The following is a 15,626-nucleotide window of genomic DNA, read 5'->3' as shown; positions in this document are numbered from 1 at the left end:
CCGTAGCCTTGGGGTCCAGCAGCCTGGTGACCCCCAGCTCTGCCCCACATCTGCCCCACATCTGCCCCACCCCCCCTCCATGGTTCCAAATCCTCAGGGTCCAGCAGCCTGGTGACCCCCAGCTCTGCCCCACACCTGCCCCACACCTGCCCCACACCTGCCCCCCATCTCCCCCCCTGTGGTGCCGTACCCTCAGGGTCCAGCATCCTGGTGACCCCCAGCTCTGCCCCACACCTGCCCCCCATCTGCCCCATATCTACCCCATATCCTGCCCCACACCTGCCCCACATCCTGCCCCACATCCTCCCCCCATCTCTGCCCCACGTGGGTGCCGTACCCTCGGTGTCCAGCAGCCTGGTGACCCCAGCTCTGCCCCACACCTGCCCCCCATCTGCCCCACACCTGCCCCCCATCCACCCCATATCTGCCCCCCATCTGCCCCACATCCTCCCCCCATCTCCCCCCCCTGTGGTGCCGTACCCACCGGGTCCAGCAGCCTGGTGACCCCCAGCTCTGCCCCACACCTGACCCCCATTTGCCCCATATCTGCCCCACATCTGTCCCACACCTATCCCCCATCTGCCCCATATCTGCCCCACACCTGCTCCACACCTGCCCCCCATCCACCCCCCACCCTCCCTCCATGGTTCCATACCCTCGGGGTCCAGCATCCTGGTGACCCCCAGCTCTGCCCCACAGCTGCCCCACATCCTGCCCCACACCTGCCCCCCATCTCCCCCCCCCGTGGGTGCCGTACCCTCGGGGTCCAGCATCCTGGTGACCCTCAGCTCTGCCCCACACCTGCCCCACATCCTGCCCCACACCTGCCCCCCATCTCCCCCCCATGTGGGTGCCGTACCCTCGGGGTCCAGCAGCCTGGTGACCCCCAGCTCTGCCCCACACCTGCCCCCCATTTGCCCCCCATCTGCCCCACACCTGCCCCCCATCCACCCCATATCTGCCCCCCATCTGCCCCACACCTGCCCCCCATCTCCCCCCATCTCCCCCCCCCGTGGTGCCGTACCCTCGGGGTCCAGCATCCTGGTGACCCCCAGCTCTGCCCCACAGCTGCCCCACATCCTGCCCCACACCTGCCCCACACCTGCCCCCCATCTCCCCCCCCCGTGGGTGCCGTACCCTCGGGGTCCAGCAGCCTGGTGACCCCCAGCTCGGTCTCTGCGACGCTGAAGGCCTGCTCCAGGTTCTGCAGGCTGCTCTGCTGCTGCACCCGCCCCATGTCCACCAAATGCGGCCTGCGGGGGGGGGGGGGGCACAGAAGGGGGGAAAAGTGGGGGTTATGGGGGGGGGGACGGTGGGGGGGATGGGGGGACGTGGGGGGGGACACGGGGGAAAGAGGTGGGGGGATACGGGGGGCAGAGGGGGGAACAGTGGGGGGGATACGGGGATGGGGGGGGCACAGTGGAGGGCGGGATATGGGGGGCGTTTGGGGGAAGGGGAGAGAGGGGGGGATGTGGGGGGCACAGGGGGGGCACGGGGGGGGACATGAGGGGCACATAGGGCACAAAAGGGGAGAAGGAGGGCATGAGGGGCACAGGGGGGATAATGGGGGATGTGGGGGGGACATGGGGGGCACATGGGGGACACATAGGGGGCACAGAAGGGGGACACATGGGGGATAAAGGGGGACAGGAGGGGCAGATAGGGGGACATGGGGGGACATGGGGGGCACATAGGGCACAAAAGGGGACAAGGAGGGCAGGGGGGGCACAGGGGGGATAAAGGGGGACATGGGGGGCACATAGGGGGCACATGGGGGGACACGGGGGGCACAGAGAGCGACATGGGGGGCACATGGGGGCACAGGGGGGACATGGGGGGCACACAGGGCATGGAAGGGGACAAGGAGGGCACGGGGGGCACAGGGGGGATAAAGGGGGACATGGGGGGCACAGGGGGGTTAAACGGGGACATGGGGGGCACATAGGGGGCACATGGGGGGCACAGAGGGGGACATGGGGGGCAGATGGGGGGACATGGGGGGCACACAGGACATGGAAGGGGACAAGGAGGGCATGGGGGGCACAGGGGGGATAAAGGGGGACATGGGGGGCACATAGGGGGTGGGATGGGGGGGTGGGGGCAGTGGGGGGCACATGGGGGGCACAGGGGGGGAGAAAGGGGGGACATGGGGGGCACAGAGCTCAGTGAGCTGCTGCGACACTGAGCTGCAGCGGGGGGCTGACCCACACGTGTGGGGCACGGGATCTATGGGGCACAGCACGACCCACGTGAGATCTATGGGGCACGGCCAGGATCTATGGGGCACAGCACGACCCACATGAGATCAATGGGGCAGTCAGGATCTATGGGGCACAGCCACAATCTATGGGGCACAGCATGACCCACATGGGATCTATGGGGCACAGCATGGCCCATATGAGATCTATGGGGCAGAGCCTCATGGCATGACCCCACAGCCCCACAGCACAGCCCCATAGCACAGCCCCATAGCATGGCCCCATAGCACAGCCCCACTGCATGGCCCTACAGCACTGCCCCATAGCACAGCCCCACAGCCCAGCCCTATAGCACAGCCCCACAGCACAGCTCTATAGCACAGCCCCACAGCACAACCCCATAGCACGGCCCCATAGCACAGCCCTATAGCACAGCCCCGTACTGCAGTCCCATAGCACAGTCCCATAGCGCAGCCCCATAGCGCAGCCCCACAGCACTGCCCCATAGCACAGCCTTATAGCACGACCCCACAGCACAGCCCCATAGCGCAGCCCCATAGCGCAGCCCCATAGCGCAGCCCTATAGCACAGCCCCACAGCACAGCCCCATGGCACAGCCCTATAGAACAACCCCATAACACAGCCCCATAGCGCAGCCCCATAGGGCAGCCCCATCTTCCCCTATAGCACAGCCCCACAGCATGGCCCTACAACACTGCCCCATAGCACAGCCCTGTAGCACAGCCCCACAGCACGGCCCCACAGCACAGCCCTATAGCACAGCCTTATAGCACGACCCCACAGCACGGCCCCATAGCGCAGCCCCATAGCGCAGCCCCATAGCACAGCCCCACAGCCCAGCCCTATAGCACAGCCCCACAGCACAGCTCTATAGCACAGCCCCACAGCACAACCCCATAGCACGGCCCCATAGCACAGCCCCATAGCGCAGCCCCACAGCCCAGCCCTATAGCACAGCCCCACAGCACAACCCCATAGCACGGCCCCATAGCACAGTCCCATAGCACAGCCCCATAGCGCAGCCCCTTAGCACAGTCCCACAGCATGGCCCTACAGCACTGCCCCATAGCACAGCCCTGTAGCACAGCCCCACAGCACGGCCCCACAGCACAGCCCCATGGCACAGCCCTATAAAACAATCCCACAGCACAGCCCTATAACACAGCCCCATAGCGCAGCCCCATAGCGCAGCCCCACAGCACACACCCCCATCTTCCCCCACCTCCCCCCATCCCCCCATCTCCCCCTACTGCCCCCCATGTCCCCCAATCACCCCCCCTCCCCCCATCTCCCCCCATCTCCCCCATCCCCCCATCTCCCTCATACCCCCATCTCCCCCTATTGCCCCCCATCCCCCCATTTCCCCCATCTCCCCCTATTGCCCCCCATCTCCCCCCATCTCCCCCATCGCCTCCGATCTCCCCCCATCTCCCCCTATTGCCCCATCTCCCCCCATCCCCCCATCTCCCCCCAGCCCCCCCACCTCCCCCCAGCCCCCCATCTCCCCCCATCTCCCTCCATCCCCCCATTTCCCCCATCTCTTCCCATCCCCCCATCTCCCCCCATCTCCCCCATCGCCTCCGATCTCCCCCCATCTCCCCCTATTGCCCCATGTCCCCCCATCCCCCCATCCCCCCATCTCCCCCCATCCCCCCCCACCTCCCCCCAGCCCCCCATCTCCCCCCATCCCCCCCCACGCCCCCCCCCCGTACCGATGCCTGTGGATGATGGCGTTGAAGAGGCGGCCGTCCCTCCAGCAGCTGCTGAAGTTGTCGCAGCGCAGCCCCGGGTAATGCTGCACCGCCCGCTGCGCCCACAGCAGCAGCTTCTCCTTGGCCGTCATGTCCTCCGACTGCCCCGACACCTGGATGTCCGAGATCTGCAACACGGCGCTGCGTTACTGCGCTGCACTGCATCACTGCATGGGCCTGCACTGCCCCAGCACCTGGGTGTCTGAGATCTGCAACACAGCGCTGCATCACTGCGCTGCAATGCATGGCACAGCATGGCACTGCGCTGCCCCGACACCTGGATGTCCGAGATCTGCAACACGGCGCTGCATTACTGCGCTGCAATGCATCACTGCATGGCGCTGCACTGCCCCCAGCACCTGGATGTCTGAGATCTGCAACACAGTGCTGCATTACTGCGCTGCAATGCATGGCACAGCATGGCACTGCGCTGCCCCGACACCTGGGAGTCAGAGATCTGCAACACAGCGCTGCGTTACTGCGCTGCAATGCATTACTGCATGGGGCTGCGCTGCCCCAGCACCTGGGTGTTGGAGATCTGCAACACAGCGCTGCATTACTGTGCTGCAATGCATGGCACAGCATGGCACTGCGCTGCCCCGACACCTGGGTGTCGCAGATCTGCAACACGGCGCTGCGTTACTGCGCTGCACTGCATCACTGCATGGGCCTGCACTGCCCCAGCACCTGGATGTCTGAGATCTGCAACACAGTGCTGCATTACTGCGCTGCAATGCATGGCACAGCATGGCACTGCACTGCCCCGACACCTGGGTGTCTGAAATCTGCAACATAGTGCTGCATTACTGCGCTGCAATGCATGGCACTGCATGGCACTGCACTGCCCCGGCACCTGGGTGTCGGAGATCTGCAACACAGTGCTGCATTACTGCGCTGCAATGCATTACTGCATGGGGCTGCACTGCCCCAGCACCTGGGTGTCTGAGATCTGCAACACAGCGCTGCATTACTGCACTGCAATGCATTACTGCACGGCACTGCGCTGCCCCGACACCTGGGAGTCGGAGATCTGCAACACAGCGCTGCATTACTGCAATGCAATGCATGGCACTGCATGACTCTGCATGGCGCTGCGCTGCCCCGACACCTGGGTGTCTGAGATCTGCAATGCAGCGCTGCATTGCTGCACTGCACTGCAGCGACACCTGGGTGTCGGAGATCTGCAACACAGTGCTGCGTTACTGCGCTGCAATGCATCACTGCATGGGCCTGCACTGCCCCAGCACCTGGATGTCTGAGGTCTGCAACACAGCGCTGCATTACTGCAATGCAATGCATGGCACAGCATGGCACTGCGCTGCCCCAGCACCTGGGTGTCGGGGATCTGCAGTGCAGCGCTGCATTACTGCGCTGCAATGCATTACTGCATGGGGCTGCGCTGCCCAAGAACCTGGGTGTCGGAGATCTGCAACACAGCGCTGCATTACTGCGCTGCAATGCATTACTGCACGGCACTGCGCTGCCCCAGCACCTGGGAGTCGGAGATCTGCAACACAGCGCTGCATTACTGCAATGCAATGCATGGCACTGCATGACTCTGCATGGCGCTGCGCTGCCCCGACACCTGGGTGTCTGAGATCTGCAGTGCAGCGCTGCATTACTGCACTGCAGTGCATTACTGCACTGCACTGCAGCGACACCTGGATGTCCGAGATCTGCAACACAGCGCTGCATTACTGCGCTGCAATGCATTACTGCATGGCGCTGCGCTGCCCCGAAACCTGGGTGTCTGAAATCTGCAACATGCAGCGCTGCATTACCGCACTGCACCCACAACACACTCACCACTGCACCACCACTGCACAGCGCAGTGCAGCTGCTCTGCAGCACCAGTGCAGCACCAGTGCAGCACCGCTGTGCCCCCTCAATGCGGCACCTGGGCACAATCGCTGCGTTGGTGCTGCAGCACCACTGCAGCCACGCTGCAGCCCCACCTCTGCCCCACTACAGCCCTGCTGCACAGAGCACTGCAGCCCCACCACAGCCCTGCTGCAGCCCCCCTGCACAGAGCACTGCAGCCCCACTGCAGCCCCGATGCACAGAGCACTGCAGCCCCACTGCAGCCCCACTGCAGCCCCACTGCATCCCTGCTGCACAGAGCACTGCAGCCCCACCGCAGCCCCACCACATCCCTGCTGCACAGAGCACCGCAACTGCACTGCAGCCCCACCGCAGCCCCGCTGCACAGAGCACTGCACCCCACCGCAGCCACACCACAGCCCCACTGCAGCCCCACTGCATCCGTGCTGCACAGAGCACCGCAGCCCCACCGCAGCCCCACCGCACAGAGCACTGCAGCCCCACCGCAGCCCCGCCGCAGCCCCGCGCGGGCACCTGGAAGTGCAGGATGATGGTCCAGATGAGGCCCAGCGTCAGCTTGGGATTCCCGTCTGCGATGTCGTCATTGCGGATGTTCACCAGCTTCACCTGCGGGGGGCGGCGTTATGGGGTGGCGCTATGGGGCGGCTATGGGGCAGCTATGGGGCGGCTATGGGGCAGCTATGGGGTGGCTCAATGGGGCAGCTATGGGGCAGCTATGGGGCAGCTATGGGGTGGCTCAATGGGGAGGCTATGGGGCAGTGCTATGGGGCAGTGCTAGGAGGCAGTGCTGGGGGGCAGCTATGGGGCAGCTATAGGGCAGCTATGGGGTGGCTCAATGGGGCAGCTATGGGGCGGTTATGGAGCAGCTATGGGGTGGCTCTATGGGGCAGCTATGGGGCAGCTATGAGACAGCTATGGTGCAGCTATGGGGCAGCTATGGGGTGGCTATGGGGCAGTGCTATGGGGCAGCTATGGGGTGGCTCTATAGGGCAACTATGGGGCAGCTATAGGGCAGCTATGGGGCAGCTATGGGGTGGCTCAATAAGGCAGCTATTCGACAGCTATGGGGCAGCTATGAGGCACCTATGGGGCGGCTATGGGGCAGCTATGGGGTGGCGCTATGGGGCAGCTTTGGGGCGGTGCTATGGGGCAGATATGGGGCAGCCTTAGGGCAGCTATGGAGTGGCTTTATGGGGCAGCTATGGGGCAGATGTGGGGCAGCTATGGGACAGCCCTATGGGGCAGTTATGGGGCAGCCCTATGGGGCAGCTATGGGGCAGCTATGGGGTAGTTATGGGGCAGCTATGGGGCAGTACTATGGGGGGGCCCTGCAGGACAGTTATAGGGCAGTGCTATGGGGCAGCTATGGGGTAGTACTACGGGACAGACCCACAAGTGCCCCTCCTGGCCCCCTAACTGCCCCCCCTGGGCCCCCCAAGTGCCCCCCCAGCCCCCCAGATTCTTCCCCAGCCCCCCAAGTGCCACCCCCGCCCTCCAAGCGCCTCCCTCTGCCCCCCAAGTGCCCCCTGCTCCCCCCAGCACTTCCCCGAGGCCCCCAAGTGCCCTCCCACCCCCCAGCTGCCCCCCAACCCCCCAAGTGCCCCCTAAGCCCCCCAGGTGCCCCACAGCCCCCCAGTTGCCCCCTCCAGCCCCCCAAGTGCCCCCCGTACCCCCAATTGCCCCCCCATTGCCCCAAGCATCCCTCCAGTGCCCCCAATTGCCCCCCCCCCAGCTGCCCCCCATTCCCCCAATTGCCCCCCGTTCCCCCAGCTGCCCTCCAGGCCCCCAGGCACCCCCCAGCCCCCGAAAATCCCCCCCGTCCCCCCAGCTGCCCCCCATGTCCCCAGTTGCCCCCCCCAGCCCCCCAATCGCCCACCCCAGCCCAAGTGCCCCCCTCACCCCCCCCCGAGCCCCTCCCCCAGCCCCTAATAGCCCCCCCCAGCCCCCCAAGCGCCCCCCATTCCCCCAATTGTCCCCCCATTGCCCAAGCACCCCCCAGCCCCCCAGATGCCCCTCCGTCCCCCCAGCTGCCCCCCCCAGCTCAAGTGCCCTCCTCACACCCCCCGTGCCCCTCCCCCATTTCCCCAGTTGCCCCCCCAGCCCCCCAGATGCCCCCGTCCCCCCAATTGCCCCCCATTGCCCAAGCACCCCCCAGCCCTTCAGAAGCCCCCCCATCCCCCCAGCTGCCCTCCAGCCCCCCAAGCGCCCCCCAGCCCCTGAAAATCCCCCCCCGTCCCCCCTGCTGCCCCTCACCCCCCAGCTGCCCCCCATCCCCCCAGTTGCCCCCCCCAGCCCAAGTGCGCCCCTCACACCCCCCCGTGCCCCTCCCCCATCCCCTAATAGCCCTCCCAGCCCCTTAGAAGTCCCCCCGTCCCCCCAGCTGCCCCCCCCAGCCCCCCAAGTGCCCCCCAGCCCAAGTGCCCCCCTCATACCCCCACGTACCCCTCCCCCATCCCCCCAGTTGCCCCCCCAGCCCCCCAAGTGCCCCCCGTCCCCCTGCTGCCCCCTCAGCCCCCCAGTTGCCCCCCCCAGCCCCCCAAGTGCCCCCCATCCCCCCAATTACCCCTCCCAGCCCAAGTGCCCCCCTCATACCCCCCGTGCCCCTCCCCCAGCCCCCCAGTTGCCCCCCCATCCCCCCAAGTGCCCCCCATCCCCCCAATTACCCCCCCCAGCCCAAGTGCCCCCCTCACACCCCCCGTGCCCCTCCCCCATCCCCTAATAGCTCCCCCAGCCCCCCAGCTGCCCCCCAGCCCCCCAATCGCCCCCCCAGCCCAAGTGCCCCCCTCACACCCCCCGTGCCCCTCCCCCCGCCCCCCCGTTGCCCCCCGGCCGCCCCACCTGGCGGTGCCGCAGGTAATCCAGCGCGATCTGCACGTTCTGCAGTTTGTGGAAGCGCATGCGGCCCTTCTCGCGGGGCTGCAGGAGACACGAGGCTGAGCGCCGCCCCACAGCACTGCCCCACAGCGCCGCCCCACAGCGCCACCCCACAGCGCCGCCCCATAGAGCAGCCCCATAACACCACCCCATAGTGCCGCCCCATAGAGCAGCCCCATAGAGCAGCCCCATAACACCACCCCATAGGGCTGCCCCATAGCACCGCCCCATAGAGCAGCTCCATAGGGCCGCCCCATAGAGCAGCCCCATAACACCACCCCATAGGGCTGCCCCATAGCGCCGTCCCATAGGGCCGCCCCATAACACCGCCCCGTAGGGCCGCCCCATAGAGCAGCCCCATAACACCACCCCACGGCGCCGCCCCATAGAGCTGCCCCATAACACCGCCCCATAGCACCACCCCATAGCGCTGCCCCATAGTACCGCCCCATAGGGCTGCCCCATACCGCCACCCCACAGCGCCGCCCCATACCGCCGCCCCATAGAGCAGCCCCATAGAGCAGCCCCATACCGCCGCCCCACAGTGCCGCCCCACAGGGCCACCCCATAGATCCATCCCATAGGGCAGCCCCATAAAGCAGCCCCATACCGCCGCCCCACAGAGCCACCCCATAACACCGCCCCATAGAGCAGCCCCATAACACCGCCCCACAGCGCCACCCCATAGAGCTGCCCCATAGAGCCGCCCCACAGCGCCACCCCATACCGCCACCCCATAGAGCAGCCCCATACCGCCGCCCCACAGTGCCGCCCCACAGGGCCGCCCCATAGATCCGTCCCATAGGGCAGCCCCATAGAGCAGCCCCATACTGCTGCCCCACAGCGCCACCCCACAGAGCCACCCCACAGAGCCGCCCCATAGAGCAGCCCCATAACACCGCCCCATGGCGCCGCCCCATAGAGCTGCCCCATAACACTGCCCCATAGACCAGCCCCATACCGCCGCCCCACAGTGCCGCCCCACAGAGCCGCCCCATAGAACCATCCCATAGGGCAGCCCCATAGCGCCGCCCCACAGAGCCGCCCCATAGAGCAGCCCCATAGCACCAACCCACATCGCTGCCCCACAGGGCTGCCCCATAGCACCACCCCATAGAGCCGCCCCATAGAGCCGCCCCTTAGCACCGGCCCATAGCACCGCCCCATAGCACTGCCCCATAGTGCTGTCCCATAGGGCCACCCCATAGCGCCGCCCCATAGCACCATCCCATAACACTGACCCACAGCACCGCCCCATAGCATCTACCCACAGCACCACCCCATAGGGCCGCCCCATACCACTGACCCATAGGGCCGCCCCATAGTGCCAACCCACAGCACCACCCCATAGGGCCGCCCCATAGCACCGACCCACAACGACACCCCATAGGGCTGCCCCATACCACCACCCCATAGCGCCGACCCATAGAGCTGCCCCATAGCACTGCTCCATAGCACCACCCCATAGTGCCACCCCATACCACCGCCCCATAGGGCCAACCCATAGCACCGCCCCATAGGGCCGCCCCGTAGCGCTGCCCTATAGCACCACCCCATAGCATAGACCCACAGCGCCACCCCATAGGGCCACCCCGTAGCACCCATAGAATGACCCCATACAGACCCCATAGATTGGCCGCATACAGACGCATGGAATGGCCCCATAAAGAACCCATGGAATGGCCCCATACAGACCCCATTGAATGACCCCATACAGACCCATGGAATGACCCCATACAGACCCCACAGAATGACCCCATACAGACCCACGGAATGACCCCATACAGACCCCATAGAATGGCCCCATACAGACCCCATAGAATGACCCCATACAGACCCATGGCTCAACTCCATACAGACCCATGGAATGACCCCATACAGACCCACGGAATGACCCCATACAGACCCCATAGAATGACCCCATACAGACCCATGGCTCAACTCCATACAGACCCATGGAATGACCCCATACAGACCCCATAGAACGGCCCTATGATGTGCCCCACAGTTCTGGCCCATGGAATGACCCCATAGAACGGCCCCATGGCACCACCCCATAGAACGGCCCTATGGTGTGCCCCATAGCGCTGCCCCATGGAATGACCCCACAGAATGGCCCCATGGCATGGCCCCATAGAACGGCCCTATAGCACCACCCCATAGAATGGCCCTATGGAATGGCCCCATAGAACAGCCCTACGGCACAGCCCCATAGCACTGCCCCATAGAATGACCCCACAGAATGGCCCTATGGCACCACCCCACAGAATGGCCCCACAGAATGGCCCCATAGAATGGCCCTATGGCACCACCCCATAGAATGGCCCTATGGCATGGCCCCATAGAACGGCCCTATGGTGTGCTCCATGGCACTGCCCCATAGAACGGCCTCATAGAACGGCCCTATAGCATCACCCCACAGAACGGCCCCATGGCATGGCCCCATAGAATGGCCCTATAGCACCACCCCATAGAATGGCCCTATGGTGTGCCCCATGGCACTGCCCCATGGAATGACCCCACAGAATGGCCCTATGGCACCACCCCACAGAATGGCCCTATTGTGTGCCCCACAGAATGGCCCTATGACACCACCCCACAGCTCTGCCCCATGGAACGACCCCACAGAATGGCCCTATGGCATGGCCCCACAGAACGGCCCTATGGTGTGCCCCATGGCACTGCCCCATAGAACGGCCCCATAGCGCTGCCCTATAGCATCACCCCACAGAATGGCCCCATGGCATGGCCCCATAGAATGGCCCTATGGCACCACCCCAGAGAACGGCCCTATGGTGTGCCCCATGGCACTGCCCCATGGAATGACCCCATAGAACGGCCCTATAGCACCGCCCCATAGAACAGCCCTATGGTGTGCCCCATAGCGCTGCCCTATAGCACCACCCCACAGAATGGCCCCATGGCATGGCCCCATAGAACGGCCCTATAGCACCACCCCATAGAATGGCCCTATGATGTGCCCCATGGCACTGCCCCATGGAATGACCCCATAGAACGGCCCTATAGCACCACCCCATGGCACCACCCCATGGCACCACCCCCTGACATGGCCCTATTGTGTGCCCCACAGCTCTGCCCCATGGAATGACCCCATAGAATGGCCCTATGGTGCGCCCCACAGCACTGCCCCATACAATGGCCCTATACACGGCCCTATAGCACAGCCCCACGACAGACTGCGGCCCTACAGCAATGCCATGGGGCAGCGCTATGGGGCAGCGCTATGGGGAAGGGCTATGGGGCAGCTCTATGGGACAGCTCTATGGGGCAGCCCTACGGCACAGTTCTATGGGGCAGCCCTATGGGGCAGCTCTATGGCACAGTTCTATGGGGCAGCTCTATGGGGCAGCTCTATGGCACAGTTCTATGGGGCAGCCCTATGGGGTGGTTCTATAGGGCAGTTCTATAGGGCAGCTCTATGGACAGCTCTATGGGACAGCTCTATGGGGCAGCTCTATGGGGCAGCCCTATGGGGTGGTTCTATAGGGCAGCTCTATGGGACAGCTCTATGGGGCAGCTCTATGGGGCAGCCCTATGGCACAGTTCTATGGGGCAGCTCTATGGGGCAGCCCTATGGGGTGGTTCTATAGGGCAGTTCTATAGGGAAGCTCTATGGGCAGCTCTATGGGGCAGCTCTATGGGGCAGCCCTATGGCACAGTTCTATGGGGCAGCTCTATGGGGCAGCCCTATGGGGTGGTTCTATAGGGCAGCTCTATGGGACAGCTCTATGGACAGCTCTATGGGGCAGCTCTATGGGGCAGCCCTATGGGGCAGCTCTATGGCACAGTTCTATGGGGCAGCTCTATGGGGCAGCCCTATGGGGTGGTTCTATAGGGCAGTTCTATAGGGCAGCTCTATGGACAGTTCTATGGGGCAGCTCTATGGGGCAGCTCTATGGGGCAGCTCTATGGCACAGTTCTATGGGGCAGCTCTATGGGGCAGCCCTATGGGGCAGCTCTATGGGGCAGCTCTATGGGGCAGCCCTATGGCACAGTTCTATGGGGCAGCCCTATGGGGCAGTTCTATGGCACAGTTCTATGGGGCAGCCCTATGGGGCAGCTCTATGGGGCAGCCCTATGGCACAGTTCTATGGGGCAGCCCTATGGGGCAGCTCTATGGGGCAGCTCTATGGGGTGGCTCTATGGGGCAGCCCTATGGGGCAGTTCTATGGGGCAGCCCTATGGCACAGTTCTATGGGGCAGCCCTATGGGGCAGTTCTATGGCACAGTTCTATGGGGCAGCCCTATGGGGCAGCTCTATGGGGCAGCCCTATGGCACAGTTCTATGGGGCAGCCCTATGGGGCAGCTCTATGGGGCAGCTCTATGGGGCAGCCCTATGGGGCAGCTCTATGGGGCAGTTCTATGGGGCAGCTCTATGGGGCAGCCCTATGGCACAGTTCTATGGGGCAGCCCTATGGGGCGGCTCTATGGGGCAGCCCTATGGGGCAGAGGCAGAGGGGCGGCGCGGCGCCCCACACTCACCAGGCGTAACCTCCTGATGACGTCGCGCTCCCGGGGCTGCCCCACATGGAGCGGGGGGAGGGGGAATAGAGAGAGAGGGAGACAGGGTCAGACAGCGCGGCTATGGGGCACAGAGCAGCTATGGGGCAGAGAGCGGATATAGGGCACAGAGCGGCTATAGGGCACAGAGCAGCTATAGGGCACAGAGCAGCTATGGGGCAGAGAGCGGATATAGGGCACAGAGCGGCTATAAGGCACAGAGCAGCTATAGGGAAGAGAGAGTGGCTATAGGGCAGAGCGCAGCTATAGGGCAGAGAGCTGTTATAGCGCAGAGCGCAGCTATGGGGCAGAGAGAAGCTATCGGGCAGAGAGAAGCTATGGGGCAGAGAGCAGCTATAGGGCAGAGAGCGGCTATAGGGACGAGAGCAGCTATGGGGCAGAGAGCTGCTATAGGGCAGAGTGCAGCTATGGGGCAGAGAGCAGCTATGGGGCAGAGAGCAGCTATGGGGCAGAGTGCGGCTATAGGGCAGAGAGCAGCTATGGGGCAGAGAGCAGCTATGGGGCAGAGTGCGGCTATAGGGCAGAGTGCAGCTATGGGTCAGAGAGCAACTATGGGGCAGAGAGCAGCTATGGGGCAGAGTGCGGCTATAGGGCAGAGTGCAGCTATGGGGCAGAGAGCAGCTATATGGCAGAGAGCAGCTATGGGGCAGAGAGAGTGGCTATAGGGCAGAGAGAGCAGCTATAGGGCAGAGAGCGGCTATAGGGACGAGAGCAGCTATGGGGCAGAGAGCTGCTATAGGGCAGAGAACAGCTATGGGGCAGAGAGCAGCTATGGGGCAGAGAGCAGCTATGGGGCAGAGAAAGCAGCTATGGGGCAGAGAGTGGCTATAGGGCAGAGAGCAGCTATGGGGCAGAGAGTCAGACAGAGGCTATAGGGCAGAGAAGGTCAGAGAGTGGCTAGGGGGCAGAGGCTCAGAGTGCAGCTATGGGGCACAGAGGGTCAGAGAGAGGCTATGGGGCACAGACAACAGCTATGGGGCAGAGGGTCACAGAGAGGCTATGGGGCAGAGAGGGTCAGAGAGAGGCTATGGGGCACAGACAACAGCTATGGGGCAGAGGGTCACAGAGAGGCTATGGGGCAGAGAGGGTCAGAGAGAGGCTATGGGGCAGAGGATCAGAGAGAAGCTATAGGGCAGAGAGCGGCTATGGGGCAGAGAAGGTCAGAGTGGCTATGCAGCTATAGGGCAGAGTGCAGCTATGGGGCACAGAGGGTCAGAGAGCGGCTATGGGGCAGAGGGTCAAAGTGCAGCTATGGGGCACAGAGGGGGTCAGAGTGCAGTTATGGGGCAGAGAAGGTCAGAGAGAGGTTATGGGGCACAGAGAGCAGCTATGGGGCACAGAGGGTCAGAGAGAGGCTATGGGGCACAGAAAGCAGCTATGGGGCAGAGGGTCAGAGCGCACATATAGGGTGCGGAGGGCCAGAGTGCAGCTATAGGGCAGAGAAGGTCAGAGAGAGGCTATGGGGCACAGAGGGGTCACAGTGCAGTTATGGGGCAGAGAAGGTCAGAGAGGGGCTATGGGGCAGAGGCTCAGAGTGCAGCTATGGGGCAGAGAGGATCAGAGCACAGCTATGGGGCACAGAGAATCAGAGTGCAGTTATGGGGCACAGAGGGGATCAGAGAGAGGCTATGGGGCAGAGGGTCAGAGAGAGCCTATGGGGCAGAGAGGGTCAGAGTGCAGTTATGGGGCACAGAGAGGGGCTATAGGGCAGAGGGTCAGAGCACAGCTATAGGGCAAAGAGAATCAGAGTGCAGTTATGGGGCAGAGAGGGGCAGAGAGAGGCTATGGGGCAGAGAGGATCAGAGTGCAGTTATTGGGCACAGAGAGGGGCTATAGGGCAGAGGCTCAGAGTGCAGCTATAGGGCACAGAGGATCAGAGCACAGCTATGGGGCAGAGAGAATCAGAGTGCAGTTATGGGGCACAGAGGGTCAGAGAGAGGCTATGGGGCACAGAAAGCAGCTATGGGGCAGAGGGTCAGAGCGCACATATAGGGTGCGGAGGGCCAGAGTGCAGCTATAGGGCAGAGAAGGTCAGAGAGAGGCTATGGGGCACAGAGGGGTCAGAGTGCAGTTATGGGGCAGAGAAGGTCAGAGAGAGGCTATGGGGCAGAGAGGGTCAGAGAGGGGCTATGGGGCACAGAGGGGTCAGAGTGCAGCTATGGGGCAGAGAGGGTCAGAGAGGGGCTATGGGGCAAAGGCTCAGAGTGCAGCTATGGGGCAGAGAGGATCAGAGCACAGCTATGGGGCACAGAGAATCAGAGTGCAGTTATGGGGCACAGAGGGGATCAGAGAGAGGCTATGGGGCAGAGGGTCAGAGAGAGCCTATGGGGCAGAGAGGGTCAGAGTGCAGTTATGGGGCACAGAGAGGGGCTATAGGGCAGAGGGTCAGAGCACAGC

The 15,626-nt window shown here is 63.9% G+C and overlaps 1 protein-coding gene across 19 annotated transcripts in view; it reads right to left on the bottom strand.

The window, feature by feature from the left end:
- Positions 1 to 15,626, bottom strand: part of PLEC (plectin) — a 160,680-nt gene that overhangs the window by 51,181 nt on the left and 93,873 nt on the right. For 15 of the 19 annotated variants that reach the window (XM_090138184.1, XM_090138185.1, XM_090138190.1 and 12 more), the window contains 5 exons: positions 13,191 to 13,226; positions 8,651 to 8,728; positions 6,326 to 6,418; positions 3,932 to 4,098; positions 1,138 to 1,253 (listed from right to left, as the gene is read on the bottom strand). In XM_090138184.1, the coding sequence (XP_089994310.1) occupies positions 1,138 to 1,253; positions 3,932 to 4,098; positions 6,326 to 6,418; positions 8,651 to 8,728; positions 13,191 to 13,226 (490 nt within the window). Of the gene's footprint in view, positions 1 to 655; positions 673 to 1,137; positions 1,254 to 3,931; positions 4,099 to 6,325; positions 6,419 to 8,650; positions 8,729 to 13,190; positions 13,227 to 15,626 lie in introns of those variants that run through there. The other 4 variants (XM_090138186.1, XM_090138181.1, XM_090138183.1 and 1 more) reach the window with 2 other exon arrangements.

This window comes from Phasianus colchicus, chromosome 3 (genome assembly GCF_987193195.1).
Source record: "Phasianus colchicus chromosome 3, bPhaCol1.hap1.1, whole genome shotgun sequence".
In the NCBI taxonomy this organism is placed as follows: domain Eukaryota; kingdom Metazoa; phylum Chordata; class Aves; order Galliformes; family Phasianidae; genus Phasianus; species Phasianus colchicus.
Note: the sequence above shows the minus strand (reverse complement) of the source record. Positions and strands in the feature narration are given on the sequence as shown.